This window comes from Myxocyprinus asiaticus, chromosome 35, assembly GCF_019703515.2.
Source record: "Myxocyprinus asiaticus isolate MX2 ecotype Aquarium Trade chromosome 35, UBuf_Myxa_2, whole genome shotgun sequence".
Classification (NCBI taxonomy): domain Eukaryota; kingdom Metazoa; phylum Chordata; class Actinopteri; order Cypriniformes; family Catostomidae; genus Myxocyprinus; species Myxocyprinus asiaticus.
In genome coordinates, this window is record NC_059378.1 from 14,909,520 (window position 1) to 14,934,141 (window position 24,622).

The window sequence follows — 24,622 nt, forward strand, 5'->3', positions numbered from 1 at the left end:
TGTTTAGTATCCCATTCATCTCAGTGTCAGTCATGTCATGTGTCTAATTTAGGGATGTGCACGAGTAATCGACTAATCAAATACTCATTCTGCATCAGCTTGTCGACTTTGAAAAACACTACTTGAATAATGCAAATTGATTTTGAAATTAACTGAAGTTGATTGCACATTTGGCAGTCCTGGACATCACTGAATGATCCCGTACTTGCTCTCTAGATCTCTCACCAAATCTCACAGTTACAATTAAGTGGAAAAAAAAGCGAAGCGGTACGAACAACTCAGACTGGTATGTGCGTTAAATATCTAAACACGGGCAGAAGCATTCTGAATAATAACATGTGAAATGATACAAATGTGACAGCCTGTTTATGTAGACTCAGAGTTTATATATGTACATTACCCTAATGGCGTCGTTATTGGTTTCTTTGTAAGCTCTGGTTGAGTGAAAATGTTTTTTACTGTTATGCTTAAATCTTTTTTTTTCTTTTTTTTTTTTTTTATGAATGCATATTGTTTATTTCTTTCTTCTTTTTTTTTTTAAAGTTTGTTAAAGTTAGCTTATTTTGAAACTGTTCTTGGTAAGGTTTGTGAATAAAACTAAATAAAAATTTCACATACATGTCATACTAGATATTTTTAACTGACATTTTAATTTACAAGTAAGTGGTTACTTTTTTGTACTTTTTTGACTATTTGTGCCATAATATTGATTGACACAAAAAAATATTTTTAACTTGTTCCTTGTCCCTATTTTTAAAGAGCATGTATTATGGTTTTTAAACGTGCCTAATTTTGTTTTAAAGGTCTCATACAATAGATTTACATGCATCCAAGGTCAAAAAACACTTTAATTTGCTCATAATTTAAATTGCAGCATTAGCTTTTTTTCCCAGTGTCAGAAACGACTCGTTCAATGATCCGTTCTAAAGGATTCATTCTAAACTCCTCCTTTCAGAGAGCCTACTCTGCTCTGATTGGTCAGATGTCCCAGTCTGTTGTGATTGGTCTACCGCTTAGTGTAGTGTTTGAGGGCGGGTCAAAGCTGCTCGTGAGCAGCCAATGAAGACCAGAGGCTGGTTTTTTGTTACCAAATTACATAGGTTAGTACAGGAAGCAAGTCTGGAATTACTAACAACTTGTTTCAGGTGTTCAGAATCGGTTCTTTCTTTTGGGAGTTAATAACTCCATTTGTCGTGCACTTTGATTTTTGAAACTTTGCAGACTTTTTTACATTCACAAACAGATATATAACACACTACATGAAAGGTAATATTTGAAAAACCATAATAGGTGCTCTTTAATATTTTTTTTTTAATTGCAATTACAGTAAGTCACGTACAATGAAAGTGAAGTGGACCAATCTGTAAACATTAAACTACACACTGTTTCAAAAGTATATCCACAAAGCATAAACATTATGCATGATAACATGATTTTATTATGATACAGTCTCTGTTCTGCATAATTGTGTGATAAATCGCTTATAGGTTTTACTTGTTTGGGAGTCTAACATTTATATTTCCTATTGACACACTAAAGCTGAAGATATAAATAACCATCTTAAGACAAATGCTTTTGTGAAACATTATGTGAGACTTTTGCACAGTTCTGTATAATATGTCTTGTGGCTATACTTTTGAAACTGGCCCCATTCACTTTCATTGTGTGCCTTACTGTAACCACAGTTTTTGCTGCTGCTATTATTATTATTATTATTAATGAGGGTTGAGTTAAAAATATTTTTTCTGGTGGTCAATATTACGCCACAAATGTTGCCTACTGAGCATAACTTGTTATGAACCTGGAATATTCCTTTAAGAGCCCTCCCCCCTACTTTTGAATGGTTGTCAATGGAGAACCATGCTTTTTGCATTATTATTATTATTATTATTATTAAAACCAGCACTGGCTTACTTGACCATGCTAACCAGCCAAATGTGACAAAGATAGCTTTTTTGCTTGTCTTTATATGACGTTGCTCCTGCTCCTTTCTATGGATATAAGTGGCATGAAAGTACAGCTCCTATCTACTTGATTTGGGAAGGATAGAAAGCTCTAAAATGATTGGTCAACATTACAATCAAAGAACATTTTAAATCAGCAGTAAAATCTGACAGTGGTCTCATAAATGGTATCATAAATGTATCATAAATGGTATCATCTCTAGGTCAGCTAAAAAAAAAAAAAATGTTTTAGGCTGGTCCAGTTTATGTACATGTGCATTCTTGAGTTAACTGACAGGCAATGTCTGTATCTGAAAGGTGATTGGCTCTTTTACCTGTAAGGCAGAACTTTTCTACATCTACTATTTTGAGCGTTCCAATTTCTTCCATTTTAATACAAGGGCTCTGTCGAGGGCTAAATAGTCTCTGGCACAGCGTAAGTGCACAGTCCACGTTCACTTTATCACTGCATTTCATTTTTGGTCTCACATATTAGGGTGTTGCTCTGTATTTGCTTAGCTACATCATTCAGTAATATCTGTGCTGAATCAACTTTTATGGGTTTCAACAGGTGAAGGTAAACTAAGGAATAAAGTTTTTGTCAAAATTACTTGCCTTTTCTTTGTTTTTTGCCTCAGACCCTGTAATTATGTTGCAGCTTGGACAAGGTAAATCATTACAGGTTTGAGGAAAAATAATTTTGAACCTGAAATACTGAAGGACAGTTATTTGATCTTCCAGCCAAAACAAAATCAATAATTTCCCAATCATTCAGTTTCTAAGGTAGTTTAAAATTGCCTACTGTAGTGTCACGAGTGTTACTGATACCCAGCAGCATAGCTCGACCCTGGCTGATAGGGCTGAAGCCCTGGATCATTTGTTAATAGCCCCGAATGTTTTTTTTGTTGTTGTTTTTTTGTGATGAGAAAGAAAAAAAAAAGAGTAAGGCTTAATGTTAATTACATCAGGGTACAAAAGCAACAAGGCAGGCTTCAATTCTGTCTTCAGATGTAAATTAATTCAGATCAGTGAGCACAACTTGCATTAACTGACAGTTTGTACTTTGTCTTTTACCTGCTGTTCGTGCTCAAGTTCATCAGACGAATCATTACGAAAGCCTTGTGTGGGAGCTTTCTATTTTCTCTCACGGGGGTGCAGCTTTTCTGTATCAAGAGGCACTGAGGTTTTGTTATGCAAGCCTTATTTCTAAATATATAATCTATAAGCCACATTTCTAATCTTAATTTTTTTTTTAACAATCCACACACCAAGTAGATTTTAATGCATACACCAGTCATCTTGTTCGGTTCTTCGGGTTTAGTCGGGAGTCGGTACGTGGGAATAAAGAATGTTTATTGCAATGGAATTTCCTCAAACACAACTCAAAATAGCAGCACAGTGAGCTATAAGCTTTTATAGAACAATACATAGGCCTTAAAATGATAAAATCTCACATTAATGTCAAACAAAAATGACTGCCTCTATATGCACTCTGCCCGTGCTGGTTCACATTTCCATGTCATGTGCGTGGAGTTAAACTGCTGCGTTTTAATAGCCTCTTTGGGGTGCCTTGATTTTTAAATGGTTTAAAATCAAATGACATTGAATTTGTCAAATTATTGTACTTAAGTCTACACACCAGAGCAAAAGGGGGTGAAAAAAAACTCTTACCATTTATCAAGCATTGAAACTTTGCTTTGTTAAAAACAACCTGGAATCATGTTTAATAACAGTCATGAAACCCAACACAGTTGTTTTGAGATGCGTTTATAAAAATGTAAGTTATTTTTTAACTTTACTCTGTGATCCCACGATGGCGTTTTATTACCACGTTAAATAAAAATATATATAATAATTACGATTTTGAGAGTAAAGTCATAATATTTTGCGAATAAAGTAAAAAATTACGAGAATAAAGTTGTAGCATTATGATATTAAATTTCGTATGAGAACAAAGTCAAAATTATTAGAATAAATTCTTAGCACTGTGAGAATAAAGTAGTATATTGGTGAATAAAGTGGAAATATTAGAGAGAGAAAAAATCTCATTATTAGGCTAAACAGAGCATCATCACAACGATAGAACAGACGCCGAGCCAGCAGCTTCGTTAATGCAACAGATGGATGTGGAGGGCGTAGTTAAATCATACTTTAGGATAGGATTTTGTAATAATGAAATCCTTTGTCTTTTGACACATCAGCACAGAGTTAATAGTATTCGGACACTGCAGCGGTTATGTAGGAAATTTGATTTATTCAGGAGAAAGATTCAAGAAGTCCTGCTCAGCATTGTTATTGGGTTTTCCTCTCTAAACAATACTGTAACTGAGGGGATGTTACCACATACAATGTATTGATATGGATATAATTCACAGCAGTTCCAATTATTTTTCACTTCACTTGAGTGCAAGCCTATATCTTGTGCCTCCCTTGACAGGCACCCACATGTTGAATACTCCTGTAATAATGCATACCTCATTCATGAACAGAGAACTTGCAAAAACTTCCCACAAATTCAGCTCGGTTGCATAGCCAGGTTTTCTCCCTGGTTAGTGGTGTTGTATGTAAGGACCCAGATGCTCCACTTTGCTGTTACTTTCCTTACGATTTATTCTCAAAATATAACGACTTTAATCTCATAATACTTCGACTTTCATCTAGTTTTTTTTTTTTTTTTTACTTCTCAAAATATTATGTTAAATAACAATTGCAAATTTAAATTGTTAAATTACTTTGATTTTATTGTCAGCATTCATTTCTGCACAATGAACAATGAGCAGACCAGTTGTAATTCTCACTTTGATCCTCTGCAATTTAATTTCAAACTTATTTGTTCCGTTTATTGTAAGCCTGACGTTTGCTCATATAAAGTTCTGAGCCAGTGTCAGTGTTGTGCTTAATATAATTATTATTTGACAGGTGGGGTGGTAATTTTTTAAGTCATGGAAGGAAGGATTCTTCGTATTTTTATATTATAATATGGCCTGTGGGCTAAGCCCCGGATGACACTGAAGTCTAGCGATGCCACTTTATGTTTGCATGTATGTCTGTGATTATTTGAACCTTTCTATGAGTATTCGTATCCTTGAGAAACTCAATCTGTGGCCCTTTTTTCAATTCATGGTATTGAGTCATGTTTGTTGTGTGGAAATTTAATGACTTGTCGTCTTAAAAAACAGTCTAGCTCATCTCAGATATGCTTCCACCTGAAACGGTCACAGTTCGTAACCCCGCCACTGAGGCACAAGAGACGTAGACCTTGAAGCGGATATTGCCGATGCTGGTTTCATTTCACTGTAGGACACACTGCACCCCCTCCATCGCCGCCTATAGTCTCTGGCTGCAAATCCATTTCTGCTTTGATTGGTTTCTTTTCTTTCCTGGAGAGAGAGAGAGAGAGAGCACACAGACATGCCTGACCAGGAGTTCACATGGTACGACGAGATGAAGGATGTTAGCACAATGTGAACCCGTAGCAACTGTTGCTGCATTTCCAAAGAGAAAATGGCATGTGTTATGGGGGAAAAATAATGAATTTTGTTTCAAGAGCGCTTCAGTGCCACAGTGTCATCTCTAAGGAGCAGAGATATGTTTTGAAGGAGGGAGATATTTGTGTGAGTTTGAGGGACCTTCAGTTAATGGTCTGAATTAAACAGAAAATAACCAGGATGACTACTTTGAGGGACTCGTGTGTCCCATTCACTAATAACTGTGTATACGTTATTTTGCTTATTTTTCCTTTATGCAGAACCTGTTCCATATATTGCTAGGACTCTTAAGACTTATTGTAAGATTACTTGGTTATTCTGTTTGTTTCCAATATAGATTGGCATGTTGTCACACTATTTGGGGTAAGTTGTCACAATGCAGCCTGCCATTAAACCAGTGGTGTAGGTTTCATGTGGAAATTGGAGGGGGACACATTCCCCTGTCACCCGACCTTTGTGGATAACACCCATTGGTTTTATCCAATGAATAGAGAAAGATGGAATTTTACAACCTCTGTTTATATTCAACCATTCATCGTGTCGCTTTCAAACTTATGTTGACCAAGATGCATTAGATACATTCAACCCCAGCCGCAAACCAAAAGAGAGATTCCGTCAAAGATGTCAATCAAGAAAAGTCAGCCGGCAGTTATCAAGTGTCTTCTTACATGAAGTGATACTTGGAATGGCAGTGTCAAGATGTGTCTATGTTTTGCCAGCTGATTTTTTGACATAATGCTTCATCTCTGTTGTGCTTCAGCAGGCTGGATAATAATTTCTCTCTTATCCCCTGTGCTATGCCTAATCTGAGCCCTTAACAACAGCCTGAGTCCAAACCACATAATTCTCTCTCTCTCCTTCTTTCTCTTTGCTCCAGAGGAATGGCAGAACCACTGGCAATGGATTAGCAAAAGGGAAAAATAACCTCTAGATTTGATAAGATTGTGCCAATAAAGAGAGCCAAAAGACTGAGATAACAAAAGGGGAAAAAATGGAAGCATATTAACTTTCTTATCGATGCCGCTTGCTTTTCTCTACGCTTATACCCTGCCAGATATTGTCAAGATATTTGAATATGATTTTCATATCTGTTTGACTATGCCAAGTTTGGTTGACTGATATGAAGAGATATGAGGCCCAAGCTGTTTAAATGGCACGAGTGGGAGAATTTATCCATAGTTGTATATGAAAAGTGTTTCCCAGATCTGATAAGATGCCTCTACTTTTAAAAGCTGTCGTCAACTCTTGGAGGAGATTTCTTTCCTGTTGAAAGCTTAAACCAGCTTAACATGGTGTTCTGGTTTTAGATGGTTTTATCTGGTTTAAGCTGGTCTTTTAGCCTGAGCTGCTAAAATAGCCTAAAACCACTTTAAAACCAGCAAAGTGCTAAGACCAGAACCAGTTTAGGCTGGTTTAAACAGACTGATCTCACAGTGAAATCAGAAACAGTAAGTTGAATTTTCTTTAGCGAAAACCATTCTGTGCTTAACACTGCCATATGTGAAACACTGCCCCCAGTGGCCAAATTGGTAAGTGTTGTTGTGCGTATGGGCACTTTGTGAGCTCTATTTTCCAGGTAAAATATCCAGGGAGGTGCGCCAAAAGCGAGTTGCAAAGCGAGTTGTTTTCAGCTGTACAGGATGTAATACAGTGAAGGGGAATGCATATTTTATAATCTGTACACCCCAACCCAAACCTAAACCTAACCATCAGTGGAGTAAAAAGCTAATGTTGATGGGAAAAATGCAACCTCCGAATCGTGCTTGTCACTGATTATGCGAACGCGAATACTTCATGGTTTCAATGTGGGATCCAAACCTGGGTCTCCCATGCTGATAATGCAACAGTCTTTCGGTTGCACCACAGGGGAAGGTAAATAAGCTGGAGCCGATGTAAAAATGTCTGATAGGATATGGCGTTTGACAGTGTGTCAGCATAATGTGGCTGATTCTATGGTACCAGAACCAGAACTCTCAAAAACCGAGACTACCCATGTGATCATGTTGGTTTAAAATGTTTATTTTCTTTTTTCAGCAGTAGTATGCATGCCTTGACTGCATTAATATTTAATTCTAAAAAAAAGCACTGCACATGATATCCATTTGCCTGTTACTGGCTACACACCCACAGAAATGCTATTACTTTAGCTCTCTAATGGGCAAAAACAAACAATTGCTCTTTTCTCCTCTTTTCAAATTCATGACGGCTGTCATCCACCCCTCTTCATTTGGAAGTGTTGGGTTTTAACCCTTGATCTCTTAGGCTTAGTGAAGCATGCACATCAACTAAGATACAAAGCTTTGGGAAGGTTTGTGCAGTTCAAGTATCCAAAAACCAACCCGAGAAGCCTGTGTTTCGCAGATAAAAGAAGACAATAGTGCTAATAGGCCATGCAGAGATGAACGTTTTCACTCTCCTAACACAATCTGTTAGGCATTAACAAAAGACAAATGCACTTCTGCAGATTGGTCAACCAGGGTAGCCAGCCCTTTCTCTGTGAGAAGAGCTGCAATGTGTTGTTGAATGATAATGCCAGCGCTACCCAACCACACCACAGGCGTCCTGGTACAGATGGCAGTAAAACAGCATTTCTTATGAGCACCATTTGAATGGAGATTTGCCTCCTTTTTTAAATTATTCTTAGAGAAATGCTGCTTTTGTTTTATCTTGTTTTTTGAGATTATTGTTCCATGGCTATAAAACACATCACAGAATGAAACTAACGACTGACCAGCAATTATGTAATGGATCTCGCAGGGGCCAGTGAACAAGCTATTTGTAAAAACCTACTGCTAGTGCCAGAGCTCACACAACAGCAGTTTTATGACACAGAGAGCGTTCCCTGAAACGGTTCTTCAAAGTAGTAAAGCTGAAAAAGTTAAAGGTCCTTTCTCAATTCTGTTCCCCCTGTTATCCCCTGTTATTTGTCTAGCTTTTCACTTTAATATCCAAAAAAGCAGAGAAATGCCAAATAATCAGCCTAGTCTCATATAAAGAACATTGATATAACAAAATGTTTGCAAACCAAGTTTTACATGCCACTTTCTATGTTTTGCCAAAGTTTCCTGTTGAATTTAACACTTGAGGTGCTACAACAAACGTGTGTTTTATTCACTCGGACACCCATGCAGCCAAAGCCAAAGACGCGCGGAACAAAAGTGAAAAGTGGAGCGAAAGTGTCATAGAGGTGACACAAAATGATATGGTTGCTTTAATAAATGTGCTTTTCATTTAGAATTTGCTTTTAAAACACTATTTTTAAAGTTAGGTTTAGGTGTTGGTTTTAAGGATGTCTGTTTTTTTTCTCCTCTCATTTAATGTTTTACTCATTAAAACATCCATCTAATATTCACTGTCTGATTACAACATAATTTCACTCACTTTTGGCGCCCCCTGCTGAACATTTCACAGGGAAACTGCAACCAAATGTGTAATGAAGCACATCATTTTGGTTTGCAAAAATGTTGCCATTGTCATGTAAATTTCATGAGATCAGGCTTCAAATAATAGTAATAATAAAAATAAAAAAACTCAAACCAACAGCAATTTTAAAAGCTTTAGTTAGGATATACTTCATAATGTTAGTCAAAAAGCATTACATTTATAAAAAAATACAAATTAAAAAAAAAGCCATTTAGTTCTGACATCTATAAAATTTTTGGTATTTTTTTATTTATTTTTTTAAAATTTAACTGTATATCCTAATCTTTGCTGCAGAGGAAATGGCTTTGTGCCGCTTGGCTGTAGCTTTTACATTGAGCTTATGTATTTGATTAAAATTGATCAAATTGATTCAGTGGGGCATTAATTAGCTTAATTGGTTGTAAATTGATCTAACTCAAGCTTGAGTTCAATAATCAAAAGATCAGTTGGATCATTACAGCTATAAAGCGCTAATTGGAGCAAGAATTGATTTGATATCTAAGTGGACTGCTATTATTATTTAATACCAAATGTAAGAGATCAACCTTTGTTCAATACATGGTTTTCTTTGATCAGCCACTTGATTTCATTACTTGTGGTACATACAGTACAACCCTCTTTTTCATCTATCTGTCATATGCAAAGTTTTTTCAAAATCTCATACACTATATTTGTTTTTTGTTTTTCAACTTTCACCTTTTCATATACATAAACTTGTAATAACAGGTTTATTATCTGTAGTAACATGTTAATAACACATTATTACATTTAAGGACTGCTGCATGCTTAGGTCTACATTAATTGTGATGTAATGTCTAGATCATAAGCTGAATTCATCAGGCTGCTTTGCTTTAAGCTGTATTCCATGTACTTGAGTTCAACATTAATATGACGCTCCATATTTGCTTCAAAATCTGCTAGCCTAGAGCTATAGTCCAGCATTCCTATAGTAAAACAAGTTTGTTTACAAAAAATGAGAACCCAAGATCTTGCATCCCTGACACTTTCTATCCAGTTTGTTCTTTTTCATTGTAAATCCCAATGCCAGTTTGAGCGAAGTGCACCTTATTTTTATGAAGTGGCATTAACTCATGTGCAACAAAACATAAATCATGTCCCATGTGTCATTAATATACATAGATGTCAATAAGAAACGCATGACTGGAAGAAATATGACTGTGTACAATAAAGGCCGAATTGAAAAATGTGGTGCAGCTGAAAGCACTCTTGTGTGGAGAATGGGGTGTCGTGCTGTTGCGCCTGGATCTGTGCTGCCCTCTAGTGGCAGTGTGTGGATTGTATGTATAGCTTGAGGTAGAGCAGTTCAAGACACCATATTGTGTGCTGTCAAAAAACAGAATTTATTGGTTAATTAAATTGGTTACCAATGGATTACTTATTTTTGCCTCTAGATATGTGGGATAGGAGAAAATATTTTAATATTGAAAAAGTGACTCACTTCACTTTTAATGAATGCATTATTTTGGATGTGTATTAAGTCCTATTCCTCATGGGGTTATATGTCTTTAAAGATAGGTAGGTCTAGTATTGAAAGTGTAATGTCAAGCAGTAGCCTACTACCTTTGAGTAATGTTCTGGGACTGTCTCTCTTCAAGTGCGTTAGGCGTGTGTGTGTGTGTGTGTGTGTGTGTGTGTGTGTGTGTGTGTGGAATGCAGTGTGGAATGTAGTAGATGAAGACACATGTTGCCACTGAAGTGGATAGAACAACTGATGTAGACATGTTGCAGTCATGGTTAATACCTGCCAGTCTCACTGTCAGCAACTGGACAATACACTCACTTGCTCTATCTCCATCCAGTCTGTCAGATCCACTAACAGACCCCTCACTCATTTGTTGTATTAGTGAGAATTGCAACAGAATGTGCACTTTCAGAATGCAGGTAACACTGGCACTAGGTGCCCTGACTCTGTGAGCAACCCCAAAGCCAGACCTGTTTTCCTTTATATAAATATAGCTTAAATACTGCTGTATACGAATGTCTTCATGAATTATGTAGTTCCTTTCTTTTATAAACAAAGTTAATCAAAATATTTTAATTTGTCATAATTTTAGCATATAACATTTTACATATAACAGTGACATTTTTATTAACATGTTATGAAGGGTAACTTTTTAAGAACTGTTGTATGTGAATGTCCACATTCATTATAATGTAGTCTCTCTCTCTCTCTCTCTCTCTCTCTCTCTCTCTCACACACACACACACACACACACACACGCTTGCTTTCTCTCTCTTTTTTTATAAATTCATCAAAATATTTTACTTTCACATTCCATGCAAATTTTTGCAACTGTCATAATTTTAGCCATGTAATTGATTAATGGCATGTTTAGTATCCTTAATAACATGTTAATAACACTAAGTTTTAAGAACCGCTGTATTGAATGTATACTACATGATTCATGTAGTATCTATCTCTCTCTTTAATAAGCAAAGTTAATCAAAATAATTTGGTTCACATTCCATGCTTATTTTTGCAAATATCATCATTTTAGCCATATTACTGATACTTAACATTTCAATTAAAATGTTATGAAGGGTAACACTTTCACAACTGCTGTTATATAAATGTACACATGAATTATCATGTAGTGTCTCTCTCTCTTTTTTACATACAAAGTTAATCAAAATCACATTGCATGCTTATTTTTGCAATTCTAATCATTTTAGCCATATAATTGATTAGTAACATATTTATTATCCTTAATAATATATTAATAACAATAAGTTTTAAGAACTGCTGTATGTGAATGTCCACATAAGTTACGATATAGTCCCCCCCCCCCTTTTTTGTATAAGCAAATTTCATCAAAATATTTTACTTCACATTCCATGCTAATTTTTGCAACTGTCATCATTTTATTCATTTTGCAATCAATGTAATTGATTAATGACTTAGTATCCTTAATAACATGTTAATAACACTTTATAACTTTTAAGAACTGCTATATGTGAATGTCCACATGAATCCTGTAATCTGTATCTCTTTAATAAGAAAAGTTAATCTTTTGGTTCACATGCCATGCTTATATTTGCAACTATTATAATTTTAGCTGTATTACTGATGACTAACATTTCTATTAAAATGTTATTAAGGGTAACACTTTAAGATCTGCTATATGTGAATGTCCACATGAATTATAATGTAGTCACTCTCTCGCTCTCTTCTGTTTTACATGCAACGTTAATCAAAAATTGTTACTTCACATTCATTTTAGTTATATAATTGATTAGTAACATGTTTATTACCCTTAATAACATGTTAAATGCTTTATAACTTTTAAGAACTGCTGTATGTGAATGTCCACATAAGTTATGATGTAGTCTCTCTCTCTCTCTCTCTCTCTCTCTCTCTCTCTCTCTCTCTCTCTCTCTCAATTTAATTTTAATTTTAAAGTACTTTATTGGCATGATTGTGTTTACATACAATATTGCCAAAGCATTAATACACAAAACAGATAATGACAAGACAAATAATAATAATAAAACAGTAACACATAACAATAAAAACAGAATTAAAATAAGGTGCCAGGTAATGAATAAAATAAAAACTATATTAACAATATACACTATACAATATAAAATAAAATAAGCATTTAACAAGACATGAACATAAAAAAAATTAAGTACATTAAGGCATGATTGGTTTCTGAGGGTGTGATGCAACTGATGAATGATTGTCCTCCCCCAGTAACACCTGCATTTGATCTGTTTCTGCTGAACTGGGAAACTGTGGCATGAGGTTTGAGAGTTTGTCAAATTATTTCTCTCTCTCCTCTGTAAATTTCTCACAGTGAAGGAGAAAGTGTGTCTCTGTCTCAACCTCACCAGTGTCACAGTGAGCACAGACTCGTTCTTCCTTTGGAAGCCATGTTTGTCTGTGTCTGCCTTTTTCTTTGGCCAGACTGTGATCACTGAGCCTGTATTTGGTGAGAATCCATCTCTGTTTTGGATCACTTACATTGTGGAGATATTCTGCTAGATTATACTTTCTGTTTAGGGCCCGATAACATACCAATTTGCTTTGGTTTTTACTTTCATTTTCCCAGTGGTCCAAATATTAATTTTTGCTTTCTTTTATGATTTGGTTTATTCTGATTTCGTTTTGTTCAGCAATGCTGGTCTGAAACTGGTATTTGTTAGTGAGTTTGTGAGTTTCAGAGCCAGCTGACAAACAGGACTGGTTTTAGGCTTCAACTCTTGGGTTTTAAGGGCTTCATGTTGCAGTGTGTTAGGGGAACTTGAATTTAGGTGTGTCAAAATATGAGGATTCGTTTTTCAATATGTGTAATTAAGGGGTATCTGCCTAGTCCAGCCCGGCATGCATTAGGTGTTCTTCTCTGAACTCTTAGAATGTTTCTACAGAATTCTGCATGCAGGGATTCTATGGGGTGTATGTTCCATCTAGAGTAATCTGCCAGATAGAGTGGACCCCAAACCTCACATCCGTACAGAGCAATAGGCATAATAATACTATCAAAGATTTTACACCAAATTGTTACAGAATGTCTATTTGGGTAAATTTGCCCTTAATAGAATAGAATGCTCTTCTAGCTTTCTCTTTTAGTGAAATCACTGCCAGACCAAAACTGACCCCTGAAGCACTGATTTTTAGACCGAGGTAGTCCTAGTGTCGGGTGTGTTCTATTGCAGTGTTTCCCAGAGTGAATGTGTATCTGGTTTCCTGTAATCTGGCTTTTTTCTGGAAGATCATAATTTTAGTTTTTAAAATTAAAATTGTGTCTCTCTGTCTCTCTCTCTCCCTCCCTCTATGAAAGTAAAGCTGGCGGTAAAGCTGATAAAAGCATTTGTGGGAGAATCTCCCTGATCATCTGATCTCCTCTCTAAGTATTTAAACATCATTACCACAGAATGGAGCCAGCAGTCACTGTCAAAGATTAGCATAGATTATGATTTGCAAATTTGACTGAAAGGAAACGACACTGAGTGGTTCTTACCTTGTACAAGTAACATATTAATGAGCTGCAAACAATTCTGTATGTATGTGAGCATACAGTACATGTGTATGCAATTGTGTGCATACATTGATATCCCTTCAATTACTACCATACATTTATGGAAATTATTGTTGTATTGTGTGAAGTAAAATGTAAAATGAGTATCTTTTAAGGGATTATGGTTGTTATATACCATTGTTAGTTAGCACAGCTGAGACAGTGTTAGCCTTGTATGTCCTACAGTAGCTTCTCTTCAGATGGGCTTGTCATTTTAAGATTACTTTAAATGAATACCGTATTTCACAAGCCCCTTAAATCACTTTTCCATCCTAACTTTTCCAGAACTTTTCAGTTTTCCAGATAAACGCACACTTGGGACTGCATATCATTTGAATTTTATCATAATGCTTGGCAACCGTAAACATCCTACAGTTAACTATATTACTTAACTGAAGAATTGTTTTGATTATTAAAATAAAGAATTTGTATTATTCATTGAACATTTGTGTCTTTTAACATATTGCAGTTTCTGCCTTTTTATAAAAGCTGTGCATTATAGTGATTTTACTATGATTAAAGGTGCAGTATGTAAGATTCAGAAACCCTTGTTATTAATGACACCTGTGGCCGTTAAGTGAACTGCAGCCAGCTACCTGTTGCTCGTGCTCGCACTCGTGCACACACTCCATAGGGACGTGAGCAAGCGAGCATCGGCTAAAACAATGACGTAATGTACAAAGAGGCTGAACGTGATTCACCGGCATCATGTTGACAGATGAGGTAGCAAAATTAAAATTACACAGTTTTGATTGTTTTACTACAAACTTTGAGATTAAACTAAAACTACTTATCAGCTAACATAGCATACTGATACACACATACAGCTACATACTACCGAACTATACCAGACAGTTTACTGTTGCACTGTTATGTTGCACTATTGTATGTTTTGTATGTCATATGTTGTACTACAGTCAAGAAACCAGTGTATTTGCTTAAATTTATCCTGTATACCTGACTTACATTTACATTTATTCATTTGGCAGATGCTTTTATCCAAAGCGACTTACAAAAGAGGAAAACATAAGTGAATCATCTTAAGGAGACAGTGGTATGAAAAGTGCTGTATTACAAAGTTTCACTAGCATCATAATAGTACACTTTTTTTTTTTTTTTTTTAATGACTGGTTAAGTGCTCATGGAAAAGATGTGTTTTTAGTCGTTTTTTGAAGACAGAGAGTGAGTCAGCTTCACGGATGGAGTTGGGAAGGTCGTTCCACCAACGTGGTATGATGAAGCTGAAAGTCCGGGAAAGTGTTTTGGTGCCTCTCTGTGTTGGTACAACAAGGCGACGTTCCTTAGCCGACCGCAGGGTTCTAGTGGGTGCATAGCTCTGCATAAATGATTTTAGGTATGCTGGAGCAGACCCAGTGACTGTTCTGTATGCCAGCATCAGAGCCTTGAATTTGATACGTGCATCAACCGGCAGCCAGTAGAGAGAGACAAGGAGTGGTGTAACGTGCTCTCTTTGGTTCATTAAAGACCAGATGTGCTGCTGCATTCTGGATCTTTTGCAGGGGTCTAATTGCACATTCAGGGAGGCCTGCAATGAGAGCGTTACAGTAGTCCATTCTGTTTATGACAAGTGACTGGACAAGCAGTTGTGTGGCATGTTCAGAGAGGAAGGGTCTTATCTTCCTGATATTGTAGAGTGTAAATCTACATGATCTTGCGGTCTTTGAGATGTGCTCTGTGACATTTAGACTGTTGTCGATGGTTACCCCTAGATTTCTGACTGATTTGGAAGGCATTACTGTAGTTGCACCCAGCTGTGTGGTGATGTTGTGTTCAACAGCAGGGTTGGCTGGAAAGACAAGGAGTCCAGTCTTGGCTGGGATGAGTTGCAGGTGGTGCTCCTTCATCCAGGCCGAAATGTCTGCCAGGCAGGCAGAAATTCGAGCAGTCACTGTAGTGTCATTGGGCTGGAAAGACAAGTAGAGTTGCATGTCATCAGCGTAGCAGTGGTAAGAGAAACCATATGCCTGAATGATGGGTTCCAGTGATGTTGTGTATATAGAGAAGAGAAGTGGCCCAAGCACTGATCCCTGAGGTACCCCAGTAAGTAGCTGATGTGGCTTGGATACCTCACCTCTCCAGGCACCTACCTGAGAGATAGGAATTAAACCAGTCAAGCACAGTTCCTGTGATGCCCAGTGAGGAGAGGGTAGAGAGTAAGATCTGATGGTTGACTGTGTCAAAGGCTGCAGAAAGGTCCAGCAGAATCAGGATGGATGATCTGGATTCAGCTTTCACCCGTCTCAGCGACTCAGTGACAGACAGCAGGGCAGTCTCGGTGGAGTGTCCACTTTTGAAGCCTGACTGATTGTCATCCAGCAGCTTGTTCTGTGAGAGATAGGCAGAGATTTGATTGCAAACTGCCCTTTCAAGTGTTTTTGCCATGACTGGTCTGTAGTGTTCTATTTGTTTGGGATTAAGTGTGGGTTTCTTCAGCAGCGGGGTTACTCGAGCCTGCTTAAATGTAGTGGGAAAAGTGCCTGTAAGTAGAGATGTGTTAATTATGTGTGTGAGTGCAGGTAGGATGGATGGAGAAATGGCCTGGAGAAGGTGAGAAGGAATGGGGTCAAGGGAACAGGTAGTGGGGTGGTTGGAGAGGAGGAGTTTAGAGACCTCATTGTTAGTCAGAGGAGAGAACATAGAGACAGAAGAGTTGCATGCAGGAGACAGGTGTTTGACAGGGTGTGGTGCTGAGAATGTATTGCTGATGGTTGTAACCTTATTAGTAAAAAATGTGGCGAAGACATCTGCTGTCAGTGATGTGTCTGGTGGTGGAGGGGGAGGGCAGAGAAGTGTGTTGAATGTTCTAAACAAGCTGTGAGTGTCTGTGGTGCTGTTGATCTTGTTCTGGTAATAGGAGGTTTTTGCAGATTTAACGTTATCTGAAAAAGTTGCAAGCAGAGACTGATATTTACCTAGATCTGCTGGATCTTTAGATTTCCGCCATCTCTTCTCAGCTGCCCTGAGGTCAGTCCGATGTTCACGAAGGACGTCAGACATCCAGGGGCTGGGTGGTGTAGCACGTGCTGGCCTAGAGGAGATAGGACAGATGTTGTCTAGACAGGTTGTTAAAGTAGAGCTTAGTGTGTCTCTGGCAGTGTTTACATCAAGCGTGGTAAATACATTTAGTGTGGGAAGAGAGGTAGAGACAGCAGTGGAAAGGTGTGAGGGTGAAAGAGAACGGAGATTACGGCGAAAGGAAACCAAAGGTGGAGACTGTTTTAATGTAGATGGGAGGGTCATGTTGAATTGAACAAAGTAGTGATCAGAGACATGTAAAGGAGTAACAAGAATATTTGAGTTGGTACAGTTACTTGTAAAAATGATATCCAGCTGGTTGCCCGATCTGTGAGTTGCTGTGGTGTGTAGTTTTTCCAAGTCAAATGAGGCCAGGAGAGTATTCATTTCAGTGGCCTGGGGCTTGTCTTGGTGTATGCTGAAATCACCAAGAACCACAAGTGGCCTACCATCCTCCGTCAAGGAGGACAACAGGACATCCAACTCTCAAGAAAGTTTGTCAGCTGACCTGAAGGACAATAGATGACAACAACATGTATTTTTGTGGGTTGCATTGTAGTAATAGCATGGAATTCAAAACTAGTATTGTTACATAGTAAAGAGTGTGGTGAAAAAGTCCAGTTGTATGAATGAGCAAACCTGTTCCCCCACCCCTACCGGTGTGTCGAGGGGTGTGAGAGAAGAAGTTGTTGGAGAGAGCAGCAGGTGTTGCTGTATCCTCTGGACGTATCCATGTTTCTGTCAGTGCCAGGATGCTGAGGGTGAACTGTGTGGCAAAGGCTGGAATGAAGTCAGTTTTGTTCACAGCTGACTGGCAGTTCCAGAGTCCCACTGAGAAAGAGAGCGGAGCAGGTGCTGAAGTGCGAAGTGGCCGTAAGTTGTGTGGGTTGCGTTTGGTCTTGCATCGATATTGTGTAAACGGTCTGTAACAGATAACAGGGATGTGCTTGAAGGCATGTGTTATTCATGAAGTAGACGTTAGTATATAGAAGGAAAATAAGAAAAGAGACACAATAACAAGATACTTAAGTGCTATGGTCAGTGGCGCCTTGTCGGTGTCCTTGCTCGGTGGACTCGCAGAGGTCTTTGGTCTTTACCCAAGTAGGTCTTCACACGAGGAGGGCTTTACACGAGGGCTACCACTTCCGCTGCCGCTTTCGCGTCAGCATTAAAGTCAAATATATACACGATGATAATGAGCCGTTCAGTGAAAAAAGTAGGACAAGCCTTAATGCTACTTAGCACAACAAAGCTAGTCACGTGGTCAACAGAAGCTAACCGTACACCGCAAATAAATTATGCTGCACTTTAGCAATAAATAATTCTCTAAAACAAGTGAAGCACTGTTTATAGACACTAAAAACCATGATAGTTTTACACACACTGGACAATTAACACTAAATCTAGCAGTGAATAACCCGGAACAAGTCAAAACAATATAGCACACACACACCAACCCACGTTTAAGTGACGCGAGTTCAAGACAGTAAACAAACAGCACAAGTTCAAGACAGTAAACAAACAGCACAAGTCTAGCAATGAATACCACTCTACAACAAAGTAAAACAATGAAATAAGCTTACACACAACTTCAGACTCCTGTAGATAGATTGCTTCTTTAGTATAAAGAGAAGATCGTTGAAATTATTTGAAAGTTATGAAGCAAGGTAGCTTGCAATTCGTCCGCCTTAGCAGGCAAGATCAATTTAGCTAAAATTACACAGATCAATCCTTATGGCACTATATTTCACATGCTTTGCAGTTATGTAAGCTTACCTGTCCAATAAGAAGAATGGCAATTCAGGGTCAGTTTTGATCCCCAAAACCGAATGAAGGTCCCTCCTTGAATCAAATGCCCTGCCGATGTTCACTCTAGTTTTCGCTTGAACACGATCACGTTCCCACTTAGCCAGATGGGATTCAGTAGATAAATGTTTTTTTTTTGTTTTTTTGGCTTACTCTGAGTTTGTGTAGGAGTCGGTGTTGTGCTGGGAGCCGGACGTTTGCTGGATTCCATCTCAAAGATAACGTTACCTAGTGTTGCAGTTTGTTGTCGCTGTTGAATAGCGGAAGAGAAGCACTGAGGCAAGGCTCTCGGGAGCGCGCATAAACGTTACATCCTTTGGATTTTCCCGGCAAAAGCGACCCACTCCCTTCACATGAAAATCAGTCTACAGGTTTTAATAGGCAACCTAGGAAGTCCGGGAAGGGCTCATTTTTTAAGTTGCGTTACAAGACGTTCACACATTGGCAAAAAAAAGGCGAATATTACATGAAAATTGTTACATACTGCAACTTTATGGGTAGTAGTCTATTCACTTTATTTGGCAGTTGAAGGCTTTATTGATATGTTTTGTTTCTTGCCTTTATATTTTCTTGTTTTTTTATTTGTTTGTTTTGTTTGTTTTTTGGCTAAATGAAGCATCTTTTCACCTCCTCTCAAGTTTTCTTTTTCGCTTTCAGGTAGAGGCCATTTTGGTAAATATCTTTGGAGGTATTGTTAACTGTGCCATCATTGCTAACGGGATCACCAAGGCCTGCAGAGAACTGGAGCTCAAGGTACCACTGGTGGTTAGGCTTGAAGGTAGGTGTAGCACCACACTTTCAATAACAATATCAAATTCAACAGTTCCTTTATTTATTTATTTATTTTTACTTTCTTGCAACTTCATCTTTTGAACTATTAAAAAAGTTATCTGTTCCAAACTTTTACCTGCAACAAAACCTGTTTTTGTCAAGTTAATTGTGACGTGTTCGTTAGCAAGCAGATCACGCCACAGCAGTTGTTAGTGGCAGTGAGAGGAGCAGAGGGGCCAGGCGTTGATTTCAGGACCTCTCACCTGTGTATGCTAATGCTATTCGCTCGTGTGACACTGGGCTCGGCCTACTCCCATCTGGCCATTAGGATAATTGGCAGAAAACAACTGAGTCGTTTTGCCTGGGAGAGAGACATCCTCCACTCCATTAGTTTTCTGCCCCTCGTTTGTCTGTGCCGTCCCCTGTCCTTCTGACGAATTCTTAAATAATAATATGTCCTTTTACTCATGATTTGTGTGAAAGTGCAAAAAAGTCATTGTTGTAGTGCCTCTAGTGTTCATTTTACCAGCAAACTGCCACGATACATACAATGAGTCATGTAAAAATCAGCAAAAATGCAGGTATAGCAACATGATTCTCTGAGACCATGAAAAAAATAATAGCAAAATAAAGGGTTTGGAATGACATGAGGTGAGTAAATGACAGATTTTTTTATTATTTTTTATTTATTTATTTTTTTTAGTTGAACATTTACTTTATATTATGACATTAATGTTTTGCATTAAAGAGGTTATGACATAAAGAATAAGATTGTCCTTGATATTTTGACATACAAGAGGTCATTGTATTATAAAAACATACTGTAAGTTTCAGAACTCAAAACTTCCTCCTTACTGCAAAAAGATCATTTGTTGAAACCAAGCTGCCAAAATGACTTGTTCTCTACTTCCTTCAAATCTGCATCCGACCGCCTCCACAACAACACAACACCTACTTTACCTTATCACTTCCATGGCCCGCCCAGTTGAGATGGCAAGGAGAGAGCAGGTCAGTTAAGAGTAGAGAGCCAATCCTAACAGTACTGTCAAGTCTTAAAGGATTAGCAGCACCAAAACAGAGCGTTTCTGACAGAGAGTCAGAATGAGGGAGGAAAATGATCATGTTTTACAAATATATGACTGTTTTTTGTGCAAAAAACTTTACTAATTTTATAAGTGAACCTCAACATATTTAAATAGTAAAAAAGACTTGTCATGACCCTTAAATGAATTTGTATTCTTCAAAATAAATTAGTCCTTATACAAGCAATTATTGACAACTTTCACCAAATATTTTCCATCCGAATGAAAATGTCTTAAAGCAAAAGCAGCTCAGATTCGCCTGCCCTCTCTTTATAAAATGAATTAGCCACAGTGGCCTGAAAGCCCCTCAGTAATGGGTGTAAGAGGCAGCATGCTGCTTACAGATCGATCATCTTTTCTGTCTCTCTGTCTGTGGCTGATCATGTCTGACAGATCGCTATAAGATGGTTTCCAGCTTAGAGTTTAGTTGTATTAGCTGCCAATCGATTTCACTCCATCTCTTACCAGAGCCCTCAATGAGTCCCACCTTTCCAAGAAAGACTTCAGTATGTGTACATATAACTCTACATACTCTTCTTCTGTAGATTTTTCACAATCAGCCCCTCCATAGACAGCTTAGTCTGTCAATAACATTCCCTGATGGTCGCACATACAATACAGTATAACATCTTCATTTTGTTCTTCAACATACTTTATTATACAAAAACTCTCATAATATGACAGTTCTTGAAATATGCAAACTCACTTCTGCATTTAGCTTGGACAATGAGATATCATAGAAGTCATAAAAATAAATACACAACATTTTACATTTAACATATCCTTGGATAAATTATTTTAACAAGGTTTTATTAGAGACTTTTTCCCCCCCGCATTTTGTGCTTGAATATTTCAGATTACCCAAAATATTTAATAATCAAACACACAAGGGGTGGGGAATGTAAAAAAAAAAATTGTGAATGATTGCCATTGCAATTCTTTGGAAATCTGCAGAGCTTCTTACAGAGTGGGTGCAGATTTCATGTGGGCCCATTATCTAGGACGAGAACGTATTAAAATCAGGTTTAATTCAAATGAGATGTTCCAAAACTCTATTTTGGTCACCATCTTTTTAAAACAGTAGGCTATTCCATACACAAAAGGCCTACATAAAATGCATAAGACTTGGAAAGGTTTACAAAATTATTTTAAAAGACTTTGGCCTCCGTTCGTGATGTAAGTCAATTGGCAGCCTCAGGACAACTTGCTTTTTAGTCACCATATAATTATGTATATGTCAAAATAAGTCTCAATGACTTTCATATAAAAACTGAGGCTGATAAAGCCCCTTTCAAAAACGGATTATTTATACCTGCAAACACCTTCAGAATTATATACTGTCAGTAAGTTGGTACGTACGGAGGTAAGTTGGTCTCTAGCAGCACCTAGTGGCGGTGGATGGGTACAGACCTGTGTGTGCATGTGAGACAGCTCTTTGATACTGAGATTGGTGTATGTGTGTGTGAGAGAGAGATAATACCACATACAGTACATCACTTTTCTATTGCTGGCTTACTCTAATTCTGTTTTGTTTTATGTTTCGTAGGAAGCACATGAACTTGAAAATAAAATGTTATAGAATTATTATTAAAGGAATATATCACCAAAAACTTAAAATTCTTTCCTCACCCTCATGTCTTTCCAAACCCATATGACTTTCTTTCTTGGAACACAAAAGGAGAAGTTTTGAAGAATGTTCACGTTGCTCTCCTCCAAAAGGACAGAAAAAAAAAAAACGTATCCACCATGTTCCATGTCTTCTTATGCCATTTAGCTTTGTGTGTGGAACAGACTGAAATGTAAGTTGCTGTCACCCATGGTTGCCACTTGTATTGTAAAGAGCAACCTGGACATTCTGCTATAAATAACTCCTTTTATGTTCCATGGAAGAAAGAAAGTCATACAGGTTTGCTTTGACTCATACAAGGCCACCCATTAACCAATTTGTGCAGACCAAGACAAAATACAACCCTTCAGTCTGTGTGCATGAGTATTTTTCATGGCTTTTGTTGCAGTTTTCTCTCCTTGCCCTCTGTATGCCTTGACGGCTCAAACAGCGGCCGATACTCTATACTCCCAGCACACTCCCCCACTCGCCCTTGTCCTCCGCTAATGAAATTATACAATTGATTGTTTTGTGCTGCCAAATGTGGAAGACGTGTTAGAAATGAGTTATTGTGGGAGCGGACAAAAGCGCTGAAATATCAGTAGTTAAGTGGTGCTGGTAATTGAATTCCTCATGAAACTGCTATTGATTAGAACATCCTATCTCCTGAGAGAAAGAGTATTATCATAATTACGCTGCAGGAAAATAACACACTCACACAGGTGCACCTACAGAAATACTTATACATGGACATAGAGATACGCAGCATTAAAGTATACAGTATACGTAATTATGTAGCTTATATGTTTGTGTTACAACATATTACACTTTCACTCACATAAACAGCCACACACAGGTCAGGTGGAATTGAGGATCTATAAAATATTTACTTGCCACAGTAATTTATCTGTAGTGATCTTGTGAGTGATGCAGGTTTGAGTCTTGCTTTCATCATTTCACAACCCCCCTCCCATTTCTTGCTCTTTACTGTCAATATCAATCGAAGTTTATATCTATATATAGCAATGCAATTTTAACGTTAAAAGTTTGATATGTTAACATTAGTTAATATATAATGAACTATAAGTTTCCCATGGTCATGGAACACCTGTAAATTTTTGGGAATTTTAAAATTGTGTTTTCCAGACCTGGAAAAGTTATGAAAATATATCCAATTGAAAAAATCATGAAAATGTATGAAAAACGATATAGTGAATATAAATTTGTTTTTAGATATGCTTTGCTCTAAAATATGAGTGAATTCTTCTTTCGAGTGGGTTCTTGTCAGTTAATTAATCTGAATGATTCATTAGTGAAGAATGAAACAAAGTGATTTCCAAAACTTGGTTTACAGAAGCCACAAAAAGGGTGAGAACCCTGGAAGTAACATATAACAACAAACAAACAAAATAGATGCTGTAATAAATTCTGTAAATAATAATAAAACAATAAATGTTGTAAAACAAAATCATTGTTAGTTCATGATATCTCATGCACTCATGTTAACATACTCTTTAGAACCTTACTGTATTGGTTTGCCAAAAATCAGTTCAATTTAAAAAAAAAGAAAGAAAGAGAAAAGGAAAGAAAGAAATAGGATGAAGACACAGATTAATTTTTTATTGATTTGCTTTCACACACAAATACACAGAGTGGGGGTTGAGGCTGTGGGGTGTTGAGATGTTCTTTTCTCACTGAAGCTGCACACTCACCTATGAAATCAGGACCTCTGTCATCAGCTGCGCACTTCTCTATCACACACACACACACACACACACACACACACACACACACACACACACACACACACACACAGACAGACAGACCCTAGACATGTACTCTTTCTTTTATTTCTTCATGTACACACATCTCACAACTTTCATTCCCTTTCCTACTTGTCCTTCTCTTTTCTTGTCAATCCATTTCTATCCTTTTGACCCCTGTGGAGTATTTCTCTGATTCGTTTTGTTGTGTTGGCCCCAGGCCCTAGCCTTGTGTCAGGGGGGCCATAGTTTGGTGACATTCAGAGTTACTGTAGAGACCGCAAGGGCTGCCCAAGCAAAATGATACAGAGCGTGCTCATTCGGAACCTCTGCAGCTGGTACTGACACCTCCCCCACTGCCGGTGAATGAGGGCCTTTCATTTCCAGCCAATGGAACGAAAAACTCCATTGCTATTCAGCCAATGGAACAGTTCCTCTCATTTTCAGCCAATGGATCAACCCCAAAGCATTTTCAACACCACTGCTTCTGCAAACCAGCAGAGACAAGCTCAGTCCTTGCCAGTCACAACCTTCCGAGAGCTCAATGACTTTTTTTTTCTCCTTTAAAGTCTGGCCAGGTTTCCTTTTTTATGTCTGATAAAGGTTAAATGCCTTATTGTAAGGCGGGGTGTCCTATACTTATTTTTTCAAGAGGCACCAGTGGC

General features: G+C 37.7%; 2 protein-coding genes across 10 annotated transcripts in view; one reads left to right on the forward strand and one right to left on the reverse strand.

Moving 5' to 3' along the window:
* LOC127426279 (succinate--CoA ligase [GDP-forming] subunit beta, mitochondrial) overlaps positions 1-24,622 on the forward strand; it is a 155,716-nt gene that overhangs the window by 127,219 nt on the left and 3,875 nt on the right. For all 9 annotated transcript variants that reach the window (XM_051672976.1, XM_051672984.1, XM_051672985.1 and 6 more), the window contains one exon: positions 19,393-19,513. In XM_051672976.1, coding sequence (XP_051528936.1) covers positions 19,393-19,513 — 121 coding nt within the window. The remainder of the gene's footprint in view (positions 1-19,392; positions 19,514-24,622) is intronic.
* Positions 1-24,622, reverse strand: part of LOC127426291 (uncharacterized) — a 120,784-nt gene that overhangs the window by 49,244 nt on the left and 46,918 nt on the right. The gene's annotated exons all lie outside the window — the stretch shown is intronic.